This window comes from Typopeltis vanoorti, chromosome 8, assembly GCF_054136105.1.
Source record: "Typopeltis vanoorti isolate ZY-2024b chromosome 8, IOZ_Tvanoo_1.0, whole genome shotgun sequence".
Classification (NCBI taxonomy): Eukaryota; Metazoa; Arthropoda; class Arachnida; order Uropygi; family Thelyphonidae; genus Typopeltis; species Typopeltis vanoorti.
Window position 1 is genome coordinate 139,302,460 of NC_143556.1, and position 24,727 is coordinate 139,327,186.

Consider the following 24,727-nt stretch of genomic DNA (forward strand, 5'->3'; position numbering starts at 1 on the left):
TACAATGTCGTAGCTAACGCGATAGTCGGCACTAGATTTCATGTACGACAGTAAGAAATCTCCTCAAGGTCAGTTAAAACAATTGTCGACAACTTTCGTTTTAATCATAGTTCTCGGTCACGTGATACAAAGCACGCACACTCCAAAGGAGTTACGATACACTGCAGACATACGCATCTTCTTAAATTATGAGTAGTATGAAGATTAAATCTTCGATTTTTTATTTTTTAATTGTGGATGGTATAATTAAGGATGGATTAATGAACTTGGATTTAAAATTCATTTCTGGCGTCTGTCGTAGGAAAAAGAAATGATCAAGAAATAGTTAAGAACATAATCATGTTTTAAGAGGATTAACTGACAACTAACTCTGGATGACAATCAGTATTACCTAATCCCCTCCCTGTTGCTTTCATATATTCCGTTGTTTGGTGCAGCCATCGGTTGAAATAACCTTAATCACGCTACTATGAAAATATGGGGGAAAAAATTAAAATAACATAAACGTATTTTTCTAGCTCTACGTAGTTTGCTGTATTGTTGTTTTATGGACAATATTCCCTCTTTAAAATGAGGTAAGTAACGAAGTAAGAATGTGATTCTGTTATGTAGCCCAACCTGCCTTTCCTCATTCGGAGCCAAATTGTAAGCCCACGAACAAATATGTCAATTTGTATACGAGTCTCCCCCGTCCCCATCGAAAACTTAATACTGATTTACGAATTCTTCCTGCCCAAGTTGGCTATCCGGAACATATTACTGTAACTCAAGTAAAAGATGAGGATATGTCACTAAATCAAGTTTTTTTTTTTTTTTAACTGAATGATCGAAATATATTTTGATGCACAGTAAGTTGCCTTTATGAAGCAAAACTCTTGCAACTTTAGCAGTTTCATTCATCAAACGAAAGTTAGAAATCCTATTTTCCACTGACGGACTGAGTTCGAATCCCTCTAGATGCACTGTTAAATTCCTTGGCCGATAGGTAAGATCACCACATTAATTAATAAAGGATGTGGCATAATTTGGATTCCGTTTCTTAGATCAATCTAATTCACTTGTGAAATTGATGATATATCAGAATCTTGCTGCATGGCAGAGCTCGAACGTTCACTTTTCTTCTATTTTTGGAGCCTCACCAGCAGACGTTGATGAGGCTGGTTGGCCAAGGGGATTGTGCCTGTGCATTCTAACCAACAGGTCGTGGATTGGAATTCCACCATGTGTGCGATTGTTTTTACATCGGAGACTTAATGGTCCCGTTTGGGATCCACACTTTGCTTATTGGAGAGTCTGAAGTGCTTGAAAAGTGTGATGCTGGGCTATAGAGCAGGGTTTCCGAATTATGTGAAAAATAAATAAATAATAAAACTAAATGGAAAGAAAAAAAAAACACCAAAGATATCGTGAATGGGAGTTACAACACTTTAAAAGCAACCGAAATTAAATTAGTAAAGCTGGAAAGAGTCGGACAAAAATTTACTCCACAAATGTTTTGTTTTGTTTTTTTTTTTGGGGGGGGGGAAGAGGTGATGGTTTGATTTTTTTTTAGAAATACAGCCGAAACAACGAACACTGTGAAGCGAGTTAGTCTGCGAATTGCACGGGCTCTCCGATTTGCTTCTTTTGCAGAATGAAAAATCCTGCGAGGTGACCTCCGTATGAAATCTGACTTGAATTAGAAAACTCCATATGAAGGCCATTGGGAAGAATTTAAACCTCAGACCCTTCTAACGGAAAGGCAAATACCGCATCTTCTTCCCGACTGTGCTTACGAAGAAGCTTCCATAGTAGTATTTGCATCCAATACATTCCGGTGGCAAGAAGGCTTCGACTTATCCAACAAGGTCAGTCTTGGTAGAATGATGACATTTCCATCATTTAAAGTTGTACACTTAAGTTATTTGGAATATTTTTTCATCTAAAGAATTGCAAAGTTCTAGCAGTGTATTATTATAACTTAGTCTATAACAAGCATGGCTTTTACTCTCTAATTTCCCAGCTTAGCATCTCTGTCAAATATTCGAGCTAATACATGTGCGAAAAAAGGTCAGGAGGATGAGAGTGCGGTGTTTATTGAGCTACTTATTTGACTGACAAACAGTGAATACGTCATAACAGTACATGTGTATATGACCCCAAGTACGTCTTAATATCACAACGATTGGCAACCGCGGAGATGCGGGTGCGTTAGAGTCGCAAAAAGAACTGGCGGAATTCCAAGTACTTTTGCTCAAGGAGAAAGGTAAATGCCCTTCGGAACCTTAAGCAACAAAATTAGGAAGTGCCAATACTTATTTATATGATCATATATGAGAAACACGCAATAAGTATTGGCCTATTTATTAAATAGATGATATTGTCCCCCTTTAAAGAGGAAAATTGTCATTGAACTTATGAATATTGACTGATGATAGTAGACGACCTACGTTACAAAGAGAATTATTCCCAGAAAACTATCACGTGATTATTCTCCTAAATTTTTGCAATCGAAATAATTGTCGTATAATTTTTTCCCAAGCATTACTACCTCTTGGCCATTCCTGTGTTCTTTGCTTTTTCTCTCTGTGTATTTATATATCAAGATCTGTCGCCCCCCCCTCTCAAAAAATGGAACAAATAGTCATCTATCGAAATGCATCATTATTGGCCTTAACTTTTATAAGTTAAGGCCAATAATGATCGACAACTTAGCCGAATAAAGATTATATTACACATTGGGCCACATACGTACAATGAAACGTTAAATTCGTCTCATGACGTTGCACCGTATTGGTTTGCTATTTTTACTGTTGCAAATATAAATAGTATCCCACTTTGAAATCGTCACGTGTTTTGCAGGGTAGTGCCAGAATGCTAGTATAATGCCTGTCAAGAGAAGGAGGGGAAAAAACGTCAGCATGCAAGGCAGGCTATCTGCGATTTTAAAATAACATTGGACACTAAACACCTAATTTAAGATGTTAGAACTACCAGTTGCCATGGCAAAATTGCTCTGAATAATATAACTTCCTAGAAGTAAATATGCGCTTGCTCACCGAAAGCAACTGGGACAGTAATATAATGAGATGACGATGCGATATTATTTTCTTATGACGCGGCCTGTCATGGCCAAGTAATGTGGCTTAATGTAAACCTAATTAATACTAAGATAAGGAAACTATTGTCGTCTTCATATTCTTCTCCGTCTGTGTGAGTGGCGGGTTTCTTCTTCGATGACTAGGGCAGCCCTCTTATCAGAGTATGCAAACGGATTAACGCCCCCTTCAGATTTTTTTAAATTCCTCTCGTCCTACATGGGACGAGAGGAATTCAACTCTTTCCTTTCTGACCGCTATATAATTGTAACGAATGATTACGTAAACACAATTATCAACTCGTGGAAGTCTGCCGAATTGCTCCGGAGTTTTCAATAAAGTCAAAGCAGGAAATATGAGTAGAAAAAGGGCTTCACGAGCAATAAAAAAATGGATCCCATCGTATTTCATAGGGCAGGAAACAGACCATTTAGCAGTTATCCTTAAGAAGACCGCTACAGAAAACAAGTCACTTAAGAAGGAAATGTGATGTCAGTATTCTTCCGGAATGCTGGGAGGGTCATCCACATCGTTTTCCTTCCATAACTGCGTACCACAAATGTAAATAAACAAGAACTTGGCTCAAACAAATGAATACTCACAAGAGATAATCCAATAGTATTAAACTTTGGAGGCTTGCTTTAATGGCTCTTCCAACCGGAAATGGCGCAGAGCTTCCGTCGTATATTCTTAATAAAACAATTATTGTTAGATTTTTAGCAACTTACGGTGGAGCGGCAGTTTTGCAAAACTCTTGTCAGCTGTTTTTTTTTTTTTCTTATTTTATATACATTTTAAATACAGCATTGTTTATTGTTCTGACCCCCCCCCCCCCCCGCCCAGCACACACACACAAACACACCCCAAGTAAATATACAGGCGTGTTCTTAAGCCGTCGACGTGGGAAGACGGGAGTTGACCTCCACACAGGGCGTTACCAGCAATCCGGATTCCTGAGCTGACACTTCGATTTGCTTGATAAGAAGGTCCATATGAAGCGATAATGACCTTATCAGGTCTCACCGGAGTGTTATTATGAAATATGACCAGATCAGCGAAACGTGCGTTAAGGGTTCCAAACGAACGCTGTTATAAATAAGAGTTTTAGGTCGGAATGTGTTAAGGAACTTATCTTCAAACCTGGAAAGCCGTCACTTACGTATGCAAGTTGAGCCAAACTGATGTTAAGTGAAAACAACCGAGTGTCTCTCATTTGAAGTTGGGCAAAGAAGAATTGCTTACTTAAAACTAAGACGTGTTAAGACCTTGATAGCTGGGATGGACTTCCTGTTTCTTCACATCTTTGCACCTATAAGACGCGACATATGCAATCTTTGTGATCTGAAATGTTTCGTAGCATTTCAACCCTTTAATGCCACATTTGAAATAGCTGCAATGCATTCACGTCTCGTGCTTTGTTTCAAATCCAAACAATCAGGATCAAATCTGCTTGTGCTTGTCTGACAGGAGTTCGAATATGGCAGAATGGCGTGTGTCGCCAATGCAATCATCCTTCCTTTCTTCTTAAAACATGCTATTTTTCAGTACAGATTGTCTAATCTTTATGCCAAAAAAGCAGTACATCTCTAGCTACAGACGGCTAAAAAAAGAGGTAAAATTCAATATTTAATTATTATCTCTCTCAAGTTTGATGCGTCGTCAAGAATTCTCCCTCCTGACTAAAATATATTCACTGTTTACCCGTTTAGAGCCAACAAGATCCTCGTGCTAAGAATTCAGTGCAGCGGTAATTATACTGGATAAAATTTCTTTTGCGAGAATTACAAATGATACTAACGCACGGCATGCACTGGGAGCAGCTAAATCAGACCTGTGGCAGACGGTTTCTGATAGAACAGAAATGTGCAACCTTTTCAGGTCATGGCCCTTTTTCCATTGCGTACGAAACCGCTCCCTCTTCCACAGTGTTCTCTACATAGAATGTGCATTCAAATCAAATGGTCTTGAGTAATCATCTTACAACTAGTAGTGTGCATTTTTTAAAATTTTTCATTTCCCTCTTTTACTCAAAAATCATATAATTTTCAGGGGGGAAAAACTACAGCGAAATCTAGTTGTTATTTCATTATGTTACAGTTCGCACTTCCCCTTATTGCTACGTATTCACATTTGGTACATCCCCCCCCCACGCGATAAATTCTCCCCTCTTAAAAGGTGGAGTTCTCCAAAGTGTGGATTTTTGAATTTCGTTTTTGCTTCGTATTCCGTGCAGGTTTAGCATGCAACGAAGCAACAAACGCCAAAACATGTCTGGGTGCTTAGTCCGTTCTTGAAAATTGTTAATCTGAGTAATTATTTCTTCAAACGCTTTTTGCTCTAATAGATTCCCACCATTAGGTCTGATTTATTTCATTAGTTCATGGCATCTGACATCTTTCAAGATTATTTCGGTCTAGAGCAACATTTGTTAAACTCGTGGAAGCCCACATAAGGGAGGGAAGGTGGTCCACAATTGATTTTAAGAGTAAGAAAAAGTTTGGAAGTGGCAAATTTTTAAATATTTTAATTAAATGAGATTTAACTATTTTAAAATAGTACTTGTTTAAAAGATAAAAGTTCCTATGAAATATATATTAAGCATCCTGCATTTTTTTATTGAAATTTCAAAATAAACATAACTTACTTTAGTCTTGTTTGTTTCTAACGGTTCAATTAAAAGTAAATCCTGTCATTAAAATCATTAAGTATTAAAAACGAATATTAATAGAAAAATGGTTTTCAGTAACGCTTGTTGTGAATGATTTTTGGACCAAAAAGATATCTAAACAACAAAAGTGAATCTTGCAATAAGAACCACGCTTTTAAATGTCTTAGCTAAACTATCCAGAAAAAAATTACGAGTAGCAAACGCGATTGCATCCCATCCACGAAAGGAGTTGTATGCACATTAAAAAATATCTGGATAAGTCAAAAATCCTACTTCAGAGACCAAACATGAAACCTTTTCAAGTCACTTCAGTCCTCCAATAAGAACAGATCTGGAAAATTGAAAATCTCCATTTTCTGGCGATGCGGGTAGACCATCACTGGACAGCTTATTTGATTTAAAAAAAAAGTTCAATCTTTTCTCTTTGAGGCTTCTTTATTTGGAATAGTGCACTAAATCTAGGATTCGTTCAAAGTAGCCCCATCTGTGGGACCTACACCTTTCTCTCGCTCTCCTACCACAAATGCAACAGCAACAAGAAGGGAGAGAAAATACAAGTAAACTGATGAAGGGAATTGGCTTAAGTCAGTGCACCCCATCAGTACCAGACAACTCATTAGACACACCACCAGCCTTATTCATCCATCACGCTCACTTCTTATATACGTCTGGATCTCCCTCCATAGGGATCTATACACGTGTCATGAAGGTTTGAAGATAAGGCCCTTTTTAAGTGCTACTGTTCTTGTAAGAAGCGTTTCATAAAATGAATAGTACCAGTTCCTTATGCATATAAAATCTCCGAATGTTGCGTTGTTAATGACACAATAAATAAATGCTTCGCAGTGTTATGGTTTTTATAAGCTGCAACGGCTCGAAGTTTGATTATTGTGTTAATGACCTCACTTATACAATGCTATTGTGAAAGTCACCTTTTATATATAATTGCTCTGGCTTTGATCATTTCCATATTTGATTTTAAATGATTCTCATAACGTAATGTATTATTTGTAAGGCGAAATTGGTAAGCCCACCAACTTTCTGATTTAGCTGATTATACGAGCTTTCCCCACATGTTGTAATGACTTGTTTTAATTGCAAAGCAGTGAGAAATTTTCCTTTTTGCAGCTTTCATACTTTATCTTTCACTTACAGAATTTACCAAGCCCACAATTATACGATGCATTTTGTATTTATTTATATGAATACAAAAGGCAACTGACTGTTTATAAGTAACTGCTTCGCCTTACAGAAATATCGCAATGAATGAATGGAAAACAGTATACGCTTGGCCATTAAAGAATTGCTCAAGAATATGGCACTGCATTAAGTTCTTCAAAGACGTGCGTTTGTTAACGGCGGTGATGATCTGAACCAACAGTAACCGGAAATTGCACTTATAATCGGATCTGTGGTTGCTTTTGTGTGGAGCACGTGGGTGAAGCATTAGCATCTTTACACAACACTTCTGTCTGACTACAAACAGCTGGTTTAATGTGGAAAAACAAGAACTTCTCAAGTAAAGTAAAGATCCAATATTGGAGACACCACTTCGTGAGAGGATGCTCAAGCATCTCATAACTCTCCAAGTTCTCCACTTAAGATGCATAAAAAAAAAAAAAAGAAAGAAAAAGAGCCCTTCTTTGCTAATGGATTTATGTCCCCTGTAATATTTGTCTTTCAAAAGAGATGAAGACATACAGAAAATCTAAAGAAAAAAAAACTGTGTGCATTTTTTTTATACATTAAAACTTGTCATGAGATAATTTTAATCTGCAGTAAATTGAACTCAGCTGTTTTCTTACTTGTTTAAGACGGGAGTAATTCATACTCTTCTGAATGAAAGAATAAAGGTAATTATATATCTGGAAATAACTAACAACGAAAACTGTTTAAGTGTGTAGCACGAGATGACAATTTTCGTATGCAAACATCTGAATGGAGGGTGGACTCAGACGATAATGACCAGTGACGCCAGAGAAGCGGTGTGTTGTGTGGGAGGGAAGATAACGGTATTCTCGTTTTCAAGAAATCAGAGAAAAGATTGCAAATATTCATTCGGATAAAAAATAAAGAAATCTATCTTTATGATTCGTTCGAATTATAATAAAAAATTAAATAAGTTATCGTGAAAGATTGAAGATAATTATATTAATCCCCCCCCCCCCAAAAAAAACAATGTTCATCTTCGATATACACGCAAAATCAATCCACCTGCAAAAATCTGTTTATTTCAGAGGGCACTAATTTTATTATATTCATATAATTATACGAAACATCCAAATCAGCAGATTGAGATGATGATTTTTCTTCTTTTCGAAACAAGGTGTGTTTTTTCTCTTTTTTTATGATTATAGAAAAAAAATAATGAAAATAATCTTAAAAATTTCTTATTTTTAAACATTCATTATTCTAATCGCATCTCAAAATAAAAAAAAAAAATACTGCGTACATCAAAAATGATAAGGCCCTAATTGAATTGAATTGCAATAAAAAATAAATAAAAAAAAACAGCCGACTGAATTCACAGGTTTTTTTTTTTTTTTTAAGTCATTGGTGTTTTTCCTTAAGAATTAAAACTGTCTAAATGTATTTAATTTCTTGACAGGAAAAAAAAAATCAGTCAGTTAACGAAAGCATCGAGTCTTTGATGGAAAAATATATTTGCATTAGTTTTAATATCGTTATTCGCTAAATTTAAGGGAACAATTTTATTGCAAGCAGAGAGAACAACAAATAAAAACAACTGAATATTTCAAGAAAAAAAAATCTTAAGACATGCAAATGTGTGTATACTTGGAAAAGAGAGAATATTACAAAAAAAAAAAAAATCGAATTCATTCATGAAATAAATTATGCTGAATTGGAAAGTACTTAAATTGAAAAGAATACTCGGCATAGCAACTTCATAAAATCAACTTATTCACTGCAATACTGGGGATGTCCTACATACGGGTATTATCTGGCGTCACAAGTGCAAAGCTGATAAGAACACTAAGAGAATCATCTCCAGGTCATCGCAAGGTCTCAAGCACTTGCACTCTCTCCCCTCTTGTATGATCACCTTGTGTGGGTTATCACGCGCTCATTCGCGAATAAATCATACCAATGATATAATCATGTGAAATAATGGATGGGAAACTGCGCTAACGATCGGACGGCTTTGTTTTGCGTGTTGTGTAATGTTTTGTTAGCATCAGCGATTACGATTGCACACACACACACACGACTGCTGTGAGATTTGACTTAGTTCAGATAAATACCACAAGGGTGGAGCGAATTAATAATCAACCTAGTTTTGTGTAATTTATGAAATGTATCAGAATTTCAAAAAAAGGTTACTAATGCTGTTTTACTTATTGCATATGTAAAAGTTACTCGAAAATGAATCAGACTGTCAAAGTGCGAGATGGTTGATATCCAATTATATATTTAATATTGTAAATCGTTCGTTTTTACTCTCATTCAGATCCTGTATACATTGTATACAGGACCTGTAGATATTATATAAATGTGGGGTTAAAGATAATCAGGAAACCCTGCTTTAGACACTAAATATGTAATTGTTTCTTCATTTCCGACTTTCAATTAAATAGGATGGTGGTTCCACGTCGGTTATGAATTGATCTCCCACTTAAACATTCCCAAAAATTCATGCCAAAATGGATTAGGACTAGCTTAATAGTTAAATTTTAAAGTATTTAAGCGATTTTACTCGTTTCCGATATTTTTGTAGAAAAGTAGGAATCAAAAGGTCCACCTTTCTACACGAGACTGGCTTGTATGTATGTGGATTCTTTATGGTACAACGTAATGCTCTTGGGGAGGCAACGTGGGAGGGGGGGAATGCAATTGTGTGACAACGGGGAAGAGAGTGTCTGAAATATGCTACGTAACCAAAAATGCTTTCGTTTCCAAAACGGAGGGGGGGGGGTTGATTTTCTAATAGTATCTGTGACTAGCAGAATAATTTTTGGCAAATTATTATTATATTAATAATAATAATATGCTGCTTAAAATCAACATGATTTTTCGTAAAATCAACGCTATCACGACCCAAAACTAAAGTTCAGTTTTATTTACGAGGAAAATAGTGTTGAATGACACGACCAGAACGAAGTTGGTGGATCGAGAGGAGTTCGTCACACTTTTCCGGAATGTTCGTTGGATAATATTTTAATAAAATATTAAACAGTAAATATTTATTTACCTTCTTCACTGTTCTTTTCTGAACAGATGAAGATAAATATTTTAAAATAAAGAATTATTATAAAAGTTGTAAGATTGAGATGCGAAAATGATATTATTATTCTTTTTGTTATTAAAACTTGGTTTAAATGGACGACAAATATTTGTAACATAATTTTTGAGGGGGGGGGGCACTGAATATAACAGCTGATGATACTTGTTATAAAAATAACAAAACTGGCGGGATTTGTTATTGGTTGCTATATAAATGCTAATAGTTCGTCATCATTAAATAGAGTGAACTATAAAAGGGGTTCGGGCATAGTTGAAAAACAGCTTAGCAGAAATATTTGTTTAAAAGTTCGAGTCTTCCTGCCCATCATGCACTTTAATATTAGTTTAACATTGGCCATTTAGTTAAGTCCACCTTGTCTGCAAATTAGTAAAGGAAAAGCATGATCCCTGTGCAGAACTGTAGATGGATTCCAGATTAATTAGTTCCTTAACATGGCATTAGTTAATTTTATTCTTCTGGACACGCTTGGCAGAAGTAATCCTACTATTCCCTGCAAACTAAACAGTGGGGAGATTGACCTCCCCCCCGCTATCTTCCACCGAGTGAACGAACAGGGACCATCTACTGTACGCAGAACCCACGTTTCTGTGGGAACGGGGTTTTTCACGTGGGTGATGGCCGTATCGTCTCCTTACTTTTTCCCGACCCTGACCTCACACCAAAAGGGAAGTATGTGGGTCTAAATATAGCTGTTCGTGTGATAGCTGCGGGAGATGTCTGGTCGGCCCGTGGAACCACGAATCCGTTTGGGAATTTTAAACGTTTTTTTTTTTTTTTTTCTGGTTATTTAATCGATAATGGATTCACGTTTTTTTTTTTCGAGTAAAGGTAACGAAAAAAAAAATGATGTTACGGATTTCGAAATATAATTAATATTTATGAGGTTTCTTATTGTGATTTATTACTAGTTGAGCGTTAATATCTTCGTTTGAAAGACTGATAATTAATTCAAGTTCACAGTATCAGAAAAATAGTTATAACTTTGTTCGGTGTGGTCTTCAGCTTGAAAAATACAAACGTTTAAATTCTGTAGAAATATTTCATTATTGGATTGATTCCAAGACATCCAAGACTATATAGATAAATGATGAGTTATCAGCGTGATAATATTAATCTGAAGCACGTGTTCATCGATACTGTACAAGGAAGAGAAATAATATTTTTATTTACGATATTCCACCGACTGAAAGTATTCTAAAAAATCTTTCTGTATAATTTCGGGACAAAATTTAACACATTCATATACTGCAAGTTTACTCATCTACAGATTTAGTTAACTCAGTATATTAAATGTGATGTCTTGATTTATACTAACTGAAGTAAGCATAAATTGATTTGCATATCTCGGATAAGCTGGTGAGTATGAAAGCAACATAAGAATAAATTGGATCCATAAGACATATTGTCAATGCATTATGAATGTGTTATGTGTCTCTGGAAGATCTAGGGAAAGCTGTAGAAGAAAAAGAAGCTAGTCAGGATGATCAGTGGCTAGCTTTTCGCAAACTCCTTTTAAGTTATGCTTTAGATGTTTGGAAAAAGATTTGGTCCCCTTAGAAGTGAACAGATACTTGTATATGATTATATACTGTTAACTACAGAATAAGGATCACATATGGAATTTTAGGGAAGAAGATAATTTCATTCTCATACATGGATTAGATATTTTGAATATTACACATTAAAATATTCATACACATTCGTTTACAGTATGAAAATCTCCATCCTAAAGATAAGCGTCAAAATGGGGCAGAGAATACAGAAGTTCCTGTTAGTTTGAATTTCTTCCTATGAAAATGCGTGTGGCTATCCCCACTTTCTTTACCAGAACAACTGTTGCAAGTTATTAATATTTCTTAGTATCAAAAAAGAGACCATTGTACTCGTATGTATCAAAAACGCTAAAACTGCATTTGAATTTTCGAAAAAAAAAATGTCTGTATATGTATTAGCATATAAATTGCAGTTCCTCATTGCATGTTACATTCTCTAACAGGAACCCCATTAAAATTCAAATCTACAATCTATTGATTGTAGATTTGAATTTTAATGGCGCCCATGATCGCATTTTATCATGATGCTCTAGCGTAACTTCAGAAATCAACTAAATTATTTTTTACTGTAAAGATTCTCCACACTTCCTTCGTTTGTTTGTCCACGTTCAGCCTTTCTACAATCAAGTAAACATATGTGATTTGTGTTCAAAACAGAATGATCCTCGAATAACCAGTCATTTAGATTCTTTTCAAGCAGCAGTTTCGTTGAGTAAATTTGTATTCCCACCTTGCTACGCTAACGTGTAGCAATAAGAGTATTTCATTAAGTGCCAACTGCTTGGACCTTACTCTTATTACAAAACATCCCGGGAAACAAGTTATGCTAAACGTTTCGATACCACCGAAAACATAAAACAAAGTAAGCAAACATGTGACAATGTCACGATACAAAGCTAATTGGTTGGAAGTCATATAAATCTATTTTTCCCACAGAGTCACAATATTTTTGGTTTCGATCTTCTACGCCTGTGTAATATTTGAGAGACTGTGAAAGGCCTGGTATTTTATCATGAACGATACAGTAGATGGAAATAGTTAAATTAGCAATCGAAAGAGGTCTACCTTGGATTTCCCTCCATATTTAATGGTTCGTCATGGTGAACGAGTGATTTGTATAAGTGTCAACAGACGTACCGTAATAAGGAACGGGATAAAAATTGAATCACTCACCCAAATAATACCTTGTAATTCTCTGTAATGTTGTGACAGTAATTTGCTTTAAAAAATGTACCAAAAACGATGGAATTACTCTTTCTCTCGTGAAGAGGGGGGCAAACCAGACGGCGAGAAATTATTGCTAAATATCGGAACTGACATCCACCCAGTGGCCTTGAAATGTGCATTGCACGCTCGCTGTCTGGGTGATTATTAAGCAACGCCGTGTTTATCGTTGGACAAAACTGAAAGACTTAACTGAGTTATGCTCGCACAAGTTTCAGTGAGATTGTTTATACACTAACACACGCCACTGTTCACTAAGAAGCAGACTGAAACTTAATACACCGAATACATAATTCTGATATCAAAGTGACGAGTAAAACCTTCGGACCAACAGCAGTTCAATGAGTGTTGAGCGAAAAATTATTCTGCTCTAAACTCACTACAATTTCATTTAAAATTTACTCGACCCAGTAGAAAACACTCAGGTAGTAAGAGGAAAACTTAGAATAAGTGTAAAACAATTACTTGTATTACTCTTTTTTTATCATATCACAACTGTGATTGAATCATGAAGCACAATTTCAAGTACCAATATTTACGATAGAAGACTGCGCTATCGTGGATTATTGTTAAAAATAGCCAGTGAAATGCTATAAATGAAATTGATATTAAAAAAAAAAAGGGTCGCATTAAGTTTTACACAGCACACTGGATAGATTGCATAAGATCTCTCTCCCCCATTTAAAAAGCAGGGAGGGCAATCATGCAGTAGTCGAGGAATGTGACATTGCCGCTGTGGATGGACTGAGATCGCGTTGGTCATTTTGATGGAAGAAAGGTCACCTACAAATAAAGCGGGAGCCACAAAATTTTGTTCCTTACGTCCATAATTATTTCTGATTATTTGGCATTCTTACATTCGAATATTTATCTCCGTAATCTGACAATTCATTAAAAAATCCCGATCGACCTTAGACTAGGGAAGAATCACAGTAGATGATTTTTGGCCTCACTGCCACCGGGTAAATGGGTTGATATGCGATGCCCTTGGACACGGTTGTTTTCATTATCGAGTGCTCACTTTGACCGCAACAGTTCCTCCCCCGAAACGGTTACGGACCAAGAGGGAGGGGGACTTTTAAATAGACCTGCTGTTTTCGAACAAATAATTAAGTCACGTTTTTCAGCTGCTAATCCTTTTAATCATGGTCAATGGATAAAGGAGGGCTGTTCGTCATGGCAAGGAGCCCTGTTGAAATATGTTAACTAATCCTACCAAGGAAAAACTGTTTAGTGAAATATTCCATAACTGCGTTAATTTCTCCAGGATAAGAAATGTGCTGTTGTTATAAACTTGCTGTGGCACTAAAAAAAACAACAACAACTGACTATTAAAACCTTTTTAAAAATACATACAGAAAGCTTTACTAGCTCTTGTTTATTAATAAAAAATTTCTTAAGGTAGCTGTACCAGATGAACGCTAGCTTTCTTAGATAGCCGAAGATATCTTTGAAAAGATCACCTAGTTACGCCCACAGAATGTTTTATATTAGCTCCTGCTTATTAAAAAAAAAAAAAAAAAAGATTTAGCTAAAGCTTAGGGAGCTTGAAAGGATTATATATTTATATGGATAATTAATGATCTGCATTGTAAAGAATCTGTAACTGTAGATGTATTCGAGGTAAAGTAGTGTCCTTCCATGATCGGGACCACCACGATAAAAGAAAGCTTGATAAAGGTTAATGCATTTACTTGAACATGAAATGAACCAAAACATTAAAAAAAATGCTGTATTTCGAACATCGTATAGCAGCGATCTATCATGATGTACCAAGTATACGCCCCTCTGCTGAATATAAGTTTTTACATTAGTATACAAATCATGGTGCGAGAGGACATTGACATTTCGACAGCTACTTAATGCTTCAATCAACTGCATCACTGAAGTCGATCTACCCTACTGCATACGAGGAATTAGGAAGAAATGGATTATTCACAGATTATGTTATTAGTACCGTTGAGATGTAAAATTCTTGTCGTAATGTTTCTATCCTATTTAGACTTTACGTGATCCCTTGTTAATAAGAAGTCCAACATATCTATTTTTGCCGAATTTTGGTTTAAAAATGCATACATAAAAAAAAAAAAAATCGATAGCCATTCATTCCACGATATCGTATAATGAAGCAATCCTGCTATGAAAGATGACGTCTTATTATTACCTACTATCAATAATCTATTTGTATATCTTCGGCAGGTATCTGTAACATTAAAAATAAAGCATGACATCAATCATTACATATGCTGAGCAACTGATATTGAAGAATGTGAGCTTACGACTCTATTTTCATATGAAAGTCAACTGAATACTCCTTACAACTGTTAAAAATGCGCGCTGGCTGTCATTATAACAATACAAAATGATCAAGTAATATTATTGTAATTATAAGGCAAAAAAAAATGTCATGTACAATGTTTAGGTCGTTAAGAAGAGTAGCGAAAACTTCATTATGCTTAGCCTAAAAGTTGTATTATTAATAACATATATTAAGAAAGAAATACATGAGGGACTTTGTACAGTCACTACTAATAATCATCTGTGTAGAAGATATAGCGGTAAATAAGATGACTTTTAGAACTGTTACTGCCACCTAATAATGCCAAGCATGACACAACAATTAAAGCACATGCCGAGTAGAAGTTTTACAGACCACGTGACATGAAATAAAACTGTTGCATTGGAAAGGAGTTCTCACCGATTTATCGCAAGAAAAAAAAAAAAATAAATAACTACATGTGCTTGAAGAAAGCTCATTCGATAGTAAGACAACTGTACCTTAGTGATACGAAGTGTCTAGAGAACACACTTTGTGCCTACAAAAGTCACACACACAATCGATAAATATGGTTGCCCTTCAAACCGAAACTTGGATTTCATGGGATCTGAAATCTGGTAATTGGTTCCCACTGCTAAGATAAGGTAAGCGATTAAATGCGATACGAATATCCACCTACTTACCTTCCAACCAGCAGAACTGTTGCTATCACCTTTATCCTTGAAGTATGGCACATTCTGCACCATCCAGTCATAGATCTGCGCTAGAGTCAACCGTTTTTCGGGGGAGTTCTGAATGGCTTGGGTGATGAGATCCGCATATGACATATTCCCCCAAGCATTGCGCCTCGATGAGTTTTTCTTGGGTGCTAACCCGGGATGTTCTCCGGGACTGTGTTCTTGTATAGTGGCAGGAACCACTGGCTTTTCATCGCTGTCAGGGTCAATAAAGTTGTCCGGCCTCGGAAGCGGCCAGGTGTTCGACCTTGCACGAGTCTGGGGCTCGAAGCTAGGGTCGATATCTAGCGAGTCCATCGTGCGATCCACTTCGTCCAGTTAATCCTTACCTGATGAGGATCAGTGGCCACGAAACACACGCACACATTCACGCGCGCGAGCGCACGTCACGATATCGAACACTGTACAGATTCACACGCACACACACGCAAAGAGACAGACACACACACACACTAGACAGCCACGAAAATGAAACAGTTGCGACACAAATGCTGTCGTTATTACGTACGCCTCTCAGTGATTCGAAAAAGCTTTAGAACCGACAGGCCGCTCTACGGCACGCATTTCCTAAACGAGACAGCTGGTGCTGGAAGCAAAGGGTGCTTTCCAGTGTCGGTCGAAGTCGACACATCGTCGCGAGCAAAAGCCGCCACTCCCCGAATTGACCGCCCTTGGCCACAAGTAGCAGACGAGTTCCGTCAGCGCAACGTGCTCGTAAAATGGCACGCGCAGCACTTCAGTCCCGCAGTTTGGCAGAATCTCAGGAACGACACGCGAAACACGTAACGACGAAACACTGATGGTAAGGGGTACACATCGAAAATGCCCTGTTAGAAGAAATATATTGTGTAGTCCTTGTACGAAACTCGGTATAAACGCGCTAAACCTTCGGCTACTTGGCTCACTACATGGCTCTGCTATCGATACGTTTCTGCTGTACCTTCCCACGCAAACGATGACGTTGCATACATGTGACGTCACTGTTGTCAATGGCGACCGCTTGCCTACCGAGAGCTCGTTGCTCAGTTTATCTGACATGCAGCGCCAACATTAATGTTGCGGCAAAACGGAGAAACTTCATTACGAGTACGAAGTACACCTTCAGCGAACATTTTATAGGCTGAAAGTTTTTTTTTTTTGTTATTATTTTCTTTTTGATCTGTTGCTCTGAAACTTGTTGCTCAATTCAGATCTCGTGGAAGTGCATGTATGGAACATTTTGAAGTGTTCCGTACAATCAATGGGTAAAATATTGTCAGGAAGAACGGTTTCAAATAAACCCGTTTGTGGAGGTTGTCTTATTGCTTGTGGTTTAGTTCGTTGAATAAATTTTAATTATTTGTGGTATTTCATTCCGGTTCCCCGTTTAGTCAAACGTTTGTGTGGGATCATCACAGCACTATTAATTCTGGTTACGAAGTGGTTTGAAAAAAAAATAAATAAAATAATTCCATCCCGTTTCATTTGATTTTTAGGTATACATAAAAACACGTACTCTATCATTGGGTGTGCAATACTTAACCTTATATCTACTTAGCTAGAAGCGATCTAAAATTGGAATTTAATATGTACTAGTGAAATATTGTCAGGAAGTGATACCCGTGAAATTTTGATCAAACCAGTTCGAGGAGTCCTGCATCCAATCATTATATAAATTGAAGGCACTCTTCATTTCTTTTTTTTTCCCCCGTAGTGAGCTCAAATGCGAGTCTTTCTCAATTTACTACAAATAACTGATACCTGTTTACACAGTATTTCAACAATAATCGTCTGAGGATTTTTTCTTTACACGATGTAAACTTTTATTGGATCCAGATGTTTAAAACTGTTAAGTATCTACTCTAATCACCGTGTACTTTTTTTTAAAAATAAATAAATGGATACTTTTTACATTTAAATCACTTTTGATTATAATAAATAGTTTTGAAATATTGATAAGCCAATGTTACTGTGAAAATTCTATTAAATAATGTTTTAATTAAATTTTTAATCACGAGTGGTGATTTACTATTAAATACGGTATTGGCATGTGTGATACTAATTATTTAATAATCTTTACTACTTAAATAAAAAAGTAATCATAATTCTAAAGTATGTACTAACGTAAACTGCTATTTTTCCCTCCAAGCCTTTGTAAGTATTTTGAATTCTGAGCTTGATCCAATATATTGCATGAGACGAGCTATTCTTCATAATCGCAATTGACAGAGAGAGAGAGAGAAAGAGATAGGAATATGAAACTGAACAACTTATAAGTGAGATTAGGTGAAATAATGACATTAATTCATGATTCAGATTCATTAAATATTCACGATAATGCAGATTTGATTTTAATGAGCACAGCTTTAATAGCATTACTCTCATTGGCTCTCATTTTACAACATTAATTAAAGCATCAAAAGTAAATATTGAGATGTTTATTTCAATATTACAATATTTACCTGTAAGGAAATACCGTGAGTAGACATAATAATTAAAATATAATAACGGAATTAACTCACGTAAAAATTATTTATTTATAGAATTTTCGCCTGGGTATCACAGACATCTTCAGTACATGAATAAAGCTAATTAAACAATAACTGACAATTGCAAAAGGCGCCATCCGAGTAGATAATGTAAGATAACAAAAAAATGTAAGATAACTAAAAAAGGTCAATGAAATTCTTACTTTATTATATATATATATATTTGTTGCCTTTCGACCATTCCGAAAAATCTCCACCTTTCTCACTTCTCCAAAGGACAAACTTCCACACCTCAGTTATCTAGGTGTCTACCAGATTCCTTTCTCTTGTGGATTATCTTATTTCGGACAAACAGGAAGATCTGCCTCTATTCGGCTAGAAGAACACCAGTCTTATATTCAATACCTTGAATCTGAACTTGCAGAATATGCCATCATCACTAGACATAGAGTTCATTGGAAAAAGACAAGACAAGTTCACAAAAGTCGGTTCCTCATGGAATGGCTTTATGAAGAAACATGTGAAACTTTATTTCGCCTCCTAACTTAAACAGATCTGATGGTTTACGTCTATCCCCTTTGTGGGAGATAGTACTTTATAAATGAGCTAATCTTTCCTAACTTTTTTAATTGTGTGTGTGTGTGTGTGTGTGTGTGTGTGTGTGTGTGTGTGTGTGTGTGTGTGTGTGTGTGTGTGTGTGTGTGTGTGTGTGTGTGTGTATTTATTAAGTTAGGAATTTTATTGACCTTTTTTTAGTTATCTTACATTAGCTACTTAGGTGGCGCCTTTTGGAATTGTTATTTATTGTTTAATTAACTTTATACATGTACTAAAGATGCCTGTGATACTCAGGCGAAAATTCTACTAATAAATAATTTTTATGTGAGTTAATTCCGTTATTATATTTTAATTAATATTTACCTTTGAAGCGTACAGAAAACCGAGCATTCTATAAATTGTTTCATTTCGTTCGTAATGAAAGTAAGAATGAACATGTTAGGATCATAATGAGTGATCTTATGATCGAAACTGGTCAGAGAAGAAAGAAAACAACCATAGGAACATTAACCACATAACTATCCAACGGCATGATATCGAATTAGAATAACCCTCTCATAACCACGGTACGTTAGTAGAGTGTAGTTAGGTATAAGCCAGAATATTGACATTTCGGTAGTGAAAAAAGGGAAGTATGTCCACAGTTCGATAAGGGTATGATCGTGGAATGCGAGCATCACGTGCTTTATCTCAAATGGGGCACGTCCTGTTGCTTGCTCGCGATCCATAAAGGTTTAGAGTAAACAAGAACTTCTCCATTCAGGGAGCGTATTGTAAACATGATGGCTATATATTCATGCCAATGCTGTTAGATATTTAGTGGAATCAGCGCCATGGAGAAAAATCTCTTACAGGAAAACGATAAAGGCGTACTGAAGGTAGATGCTCTTGAGAAGCGCATCGCCTAGCGCTGGCTAATCAGCGTGTGACATCGACACCGTAATACAGCACAGGACAGTGTTGAAACAGTATCCCAAATGACGAGGTCATCCGGGACCAGTGTGGCCGTCTCGTATTGAGCGATGAAATCCCAAAGCCTCACACAAACATACATCCACAGCCACATTGGATTTGAACTGGCAACCTGTTAGTTGGAGATTGGAGATGATACTTACTGGCGAACTAGACGGAAATGGTAAATATTGAAATCTTTATTTTCTTTATTCAGATAAGAAAATCGATGAAAAAGAAAACTGAGAATTCTATAAATTGTTTCATTACGTTCGTAATGAAACAATTTATAGAATTTAGGACCTCTCCCGTTACGTATTGACCAACGAATACAGGTGTAGCCTACCGGCACCTTATAGATCACGTGCATTCTGTATTTTGCACTTGCTCATCCCAAAGGGATTCGTCTCTTAAGATAATTACGCCATCTTATACTGTAATGACAGACTCAAGGAACGCAAGGAGGACATCTTTAATGGCTGTCGAATTCAATGGATCTTGATACAGTCGAAGACACTTGCTGGATGGCCTGGAACCTTTCTGTGAAATGAAAGGACATTGCACTGTCCATTCAGGGACTACGGGATATTTTGTAGGCTAATCTGAAAACAAGAACAGTACATAATATTAACTAAGATTACACATGCTAAAAGGGACGGATGAAAGAAAAAATTAAAAAAGAAACAAGTTACACACACACACACACACACACACACACACACACACACACACACACACACACACACACACACAAATGATTAGAGGGTATAAACTAGATGCGATAAATTTTAAATGCTTGATGTCCTACACGCGAGGGATGAAAATAAAGAATATAAAAGCTAAAGGAATAGGAAAAAAAAGAATAGATTAACAATGAAAAATGAGAAAAAAAGGAAAGTGCCAGGAAAAAATAAGAATAAGAACGATTGATAAATAAAGTTTATATTATATATTAAACAGACGAAGATGAAGGGCAACAAAATAACAGAAATTGTACGAGAATCACGAGAAGACTGAATCATAATGAAATAAACGACAGAGAAAAACAGTGAGAGATGGATCGAATACGTAAGAGAGATCCTAAACATAGAATCATCTAGAGATGAACCCGAAAAAATATCAGTGTAAACAACACGTGAAGTTGCGATGACTTTCAAGAAGTAATTAAAATTGAGAAACAGAAAGCAACTGGAAGGGATAACATTTATGCAGACATTGAAGACTGCAGTACAGATATTAAAAGAATTTTTAAACGAGATGTGAGAGGAGGATTTGTATGAAGGGTTACTTTTTTTAACTGCTTAACAAAGCAAGAAACGAGATTTAACATGCTGTTGTAAATGGATGAGAAAGAAATTGTGGCATTTTTGAAGAATTTCTTGTGGAAGAAAAATCATAGAAGTTGCTCCCAATAGCTTCATTCTGTAATCTTCCTAAAGTATTTTGTAATTATTTCTCTGGTTTATTTGCTTATCCTCAAGTTTTGTGCAAAAGCTAAAATATTCTCTTCTTTCTATATATTCTGTTTTCGGTGACATTGAATTCTTTCAAAGAGCTTGGTTAAGGGTAGTCTGCACTCATTATTGCTTTTAAATAATCGAAAAATAGAAAAAAGCCTTCGAGAATATCAGCAATTATTTTCTTTGATATTTATCGCATTCTCAATGGCCGTGGATATTATTTAGCCGATATTGCATTTTCCGATTGAATCTCGTCCCGTCTTTTCCCCCCACTTCCCGCCCGATTAATCTTCGTATAATCTGATCTTGGAATATAAAGGAAGAGCAGTTACCTGAGGGTTCTCTTCGGATACTCATGTCATCACATCTTTAGTAGAGCGCAAAAACGGAGCTTATTTTTGTACTCTAGGCTTTTCTTCTCACACGAACATCTTCCTCAGCTACTCTTGACAAACCCAAGTTCTTTTTGGTTATGGAATGTTTGCTCCAATGTTTTCACGGATGCCTTCAAATCTTTCTTCTCTTAGTGTTGTTCAATAAAGAGCGATTAGTCAATGATCACCATCCCCCCCCCCGCTTATTAATTCACCTCACTTCCTTTTACAGATGCTCACTTTCTGTCCATTGTACTGCTCTTATCGATGCTTTTCTGGCTGTTGTTTTGTTGAATTGGTGTCTGCGATTCATCTCCTTCCTCCGATCATACAGAAATTAACCATTAATTCGCAATCCAATTTCAATCGCTACCACTCTTCCTCCTTTTCTTTCATTCCTGCTATCTCTGTCGCAGAGATAGCAATAAAAGAATGATTGTTATAAAAATGAGGAGAGATCTTATTTAGACGAGATCATTTAATGGAAGAAATGTTCTATTTTCATTGGCACTAAAAAGTATTCAAATTATTAACTGAACTTGTAGTGAGTTGCAGAGAACAGTCTTGATTTCTTTTAAAAAAATCATGCAATACCAGCTGCAAACGTTTCTTTTTCATCCTAACATGGATTTTAGGTAAAATCCACGTCATTGCTTTCTTGGTCTTTCAATTATTCTTTTTCAATTTATTTTTATAACTATTTAATAATCGTAAAAGTCTTCTGTTATCCATTCCATTTAGATTTTATATTCATTTACTAATTTTCTTTATATTTACTAATGTAATAATTTATTGGTTGTTTTTTTAGATAACGTAAGATTTCTACATATTTTTTTATCTCAGTATATCTCGCTGTTTTTCTTGAGAATTTCATTACTGCAATTTGGCTTCGTTTTTTCTTTCTTTTTTACTGTCCATGTTCCTCTTCCGCATACCAGTTATTTTAGATAGGGCATTACAAAGTCTGATTCGAATATGTTTATATACTAGGAGTGGCTTAAATATTTATTTCTTTATTAAGCTGTTCACTTTAACAAAATTTGATATTTTAATGTCTTTTTCATCTTCATGTGATAAATCACATCCTAGGTATCTGATTGTATTCACTTGTTCTAATACTCATATTTTATTATCTTTACTGTTTTGTCACTTCTTCCTCTTTTTTTTTTCTTTAGAAACTTTTATATTATAATGTTCTGGAATTTTATTTAACGATTTTACTGATCTTTGTAAACCATTTTTTGATTTGCAAAGTCAGTACAATTTGGTCATTTGCAAACTTTCTGGGTTTATCTTTCCACTCTGGGACTTTTTCTAATTTCACTGCTGTTTGATTTTGTGAGTATATTTATTGAGTTCACTTTAAGGATTGTTTTGATATATTTAAATCAGCTAAATATTAATTTTCTTCAAAGGCCACACATGTTTCTGTTTGAAATTCTCTTCAATTAATAATTTTACAGCAGACTGAATTTATGCAAGATCGGTCTTGGAGGAATGCATTCTGTTCGTCTAGTACAGTGCTTCCCAAACTTATGGATGTAAAGGGCCCCTTTGTAAAAATTAAAGTATTTCACGGCCCCCCCCATCGAAAAAAAAATCGTAATACAGATATATATTATTATAATATTTATTGTATTTATATTCAATACAATTTATATTCAAGATTTTGCGTTTGTAAGCTTTTTTGTGCTTCTTATCAATACCTTTGAAATGAAACTTATATGAATAAGCAATATTTACTAATATTCATTAAGCTCCGAAATACGCAGGAAACAAAATTTGTGAAACAACACCAATGTGTGAATTTTTTCCATTAAAATTAAAAAAATAACAAAAAAAGAAATAATAAAAATTAAATATGTTTCTTTTAAGATTAAAAAAAAACAAGAACTGTTTAGTCTTAAAACATCTTAAATTTGTTTTCATTATTTCACGCCCCCCCCTCAACAAAACTTACGACTGCCAAGGGGGGGGGACAGTTTGGGAAGCACTGGTCTAGTACGTTGTTCTCCAAAGTATTGTTTAGCTATTTTTAGTAGACTAATTATTCCATAGTTGTTGCATTTATCTTTATTTCCATTTTTTATGAATTGGTATAACCAGTACCTTTCTCCAAGAGCTAGACGTTTATGCAGTAATTCAAACCTTATTGAAGAATTTTAAGTCTTTATTTAAAATTTTCAAACTTCATTTAATTTGAGTACTCCTATGCAAAACCTTTAAAGCGAGATTTAAAGGTTTTGCATGGGATTTCAACTTGTAAAACGCATAGAAACCTGTATACGTAAACGCACCTACGTAGTGTATATACAAAATATTGGTCACGTGCGTCACCACGTGTTCTGGGCGATTGTTAATGAACATCGCTGGTCAGTAATTGTCAATAGCGTTGATCACAATAGGAAAAGCAAAGGATCTTTTGGAGTTCGATAAAGGGCTTATTGTGAGTGCCCGTCTGGTTGAAGCCACGATTTTGAAAACAGCAGAGCTGATTGGTTTCTCAAAAGGTAAGATATCCCTTGTGTTTAATCACTAGAAAAATAATCCACATTTCTTGTCTAAGAGGTGTAACTGTGGTCTTAAGAAAGTCTGTCAGGAAGGAGATCGCCGTCATCTGAGAAGGCATGCACGGACAAACAGAACTTCCTGTATGCAGCAATGGATCCGCATTTATTGGATCTTCCCATAGAATTTATTTAAATTCTTTGGGAGAAGATTTTATAAATGAGAAGAATTTATGAAAATTCGGTTATATGAAACTCTTACAAAACGACTGAATCATTTTTTTCAAGCGAAATTTCTTAGAATGACTCGAAATGATGGTAATGATTCCGCACTTAGCGGATAGAATTTAATGAAAGTTGGTATTCAGAATCTTCGTGAAATGCGACACACTAAAATCAGAAAAACAAAATCATGTCCACGGTACATGTCGCCAAGAGCTGTTCCAGCTGTTGCGAAAGTGATGTCGCTGTGCGCGATTGCGTAACTGACCTCGTTTGAGTGATTTCCTATTGCTCGTTAGACTTTTTGCTTTGTGGGCGGACTCGGAATCATCTTACCAGGCGAACTCGTTACTATACGCCTTCTCAACAAAGAAATCAACAATCTC

General features: G+C 35.8%; 1 protein-coding gene and 1 long non-coding RNA gene across 2 annotated transcripts in view; one reads left to right on the forward strand and one right to left on the reverse strand.

Moving 5' to 3' along the window:
- LOC150104385 (forkhead box protein O-like) overlaps positions 1–16,721 on the reverse strand; it is a 135,066-nt gene extending 118,345 nt beyond the window's left edge. Inside the window, exon 1 of the mRNA XM_090396338.1 lies at positions 15,748–16,721. Coding sequence (XP_090252464.1) covers positions 15,748–16,098 — 351 coding nt within the window. The 5' untranslated portion in view covers positions 16,099–16,721. The remainder of the gene's footprint in view (positions 1–15,747) is intronic.
- Positions 1–24,727, forward strand: part of LOC150104384 (uncharacterized) — a 756,755-nt gene that overhangs the window by 251,988 nt on the left and 480,040 nt on the right. The gene's annotated exons all lie outside the window — the stretch shown is intronic.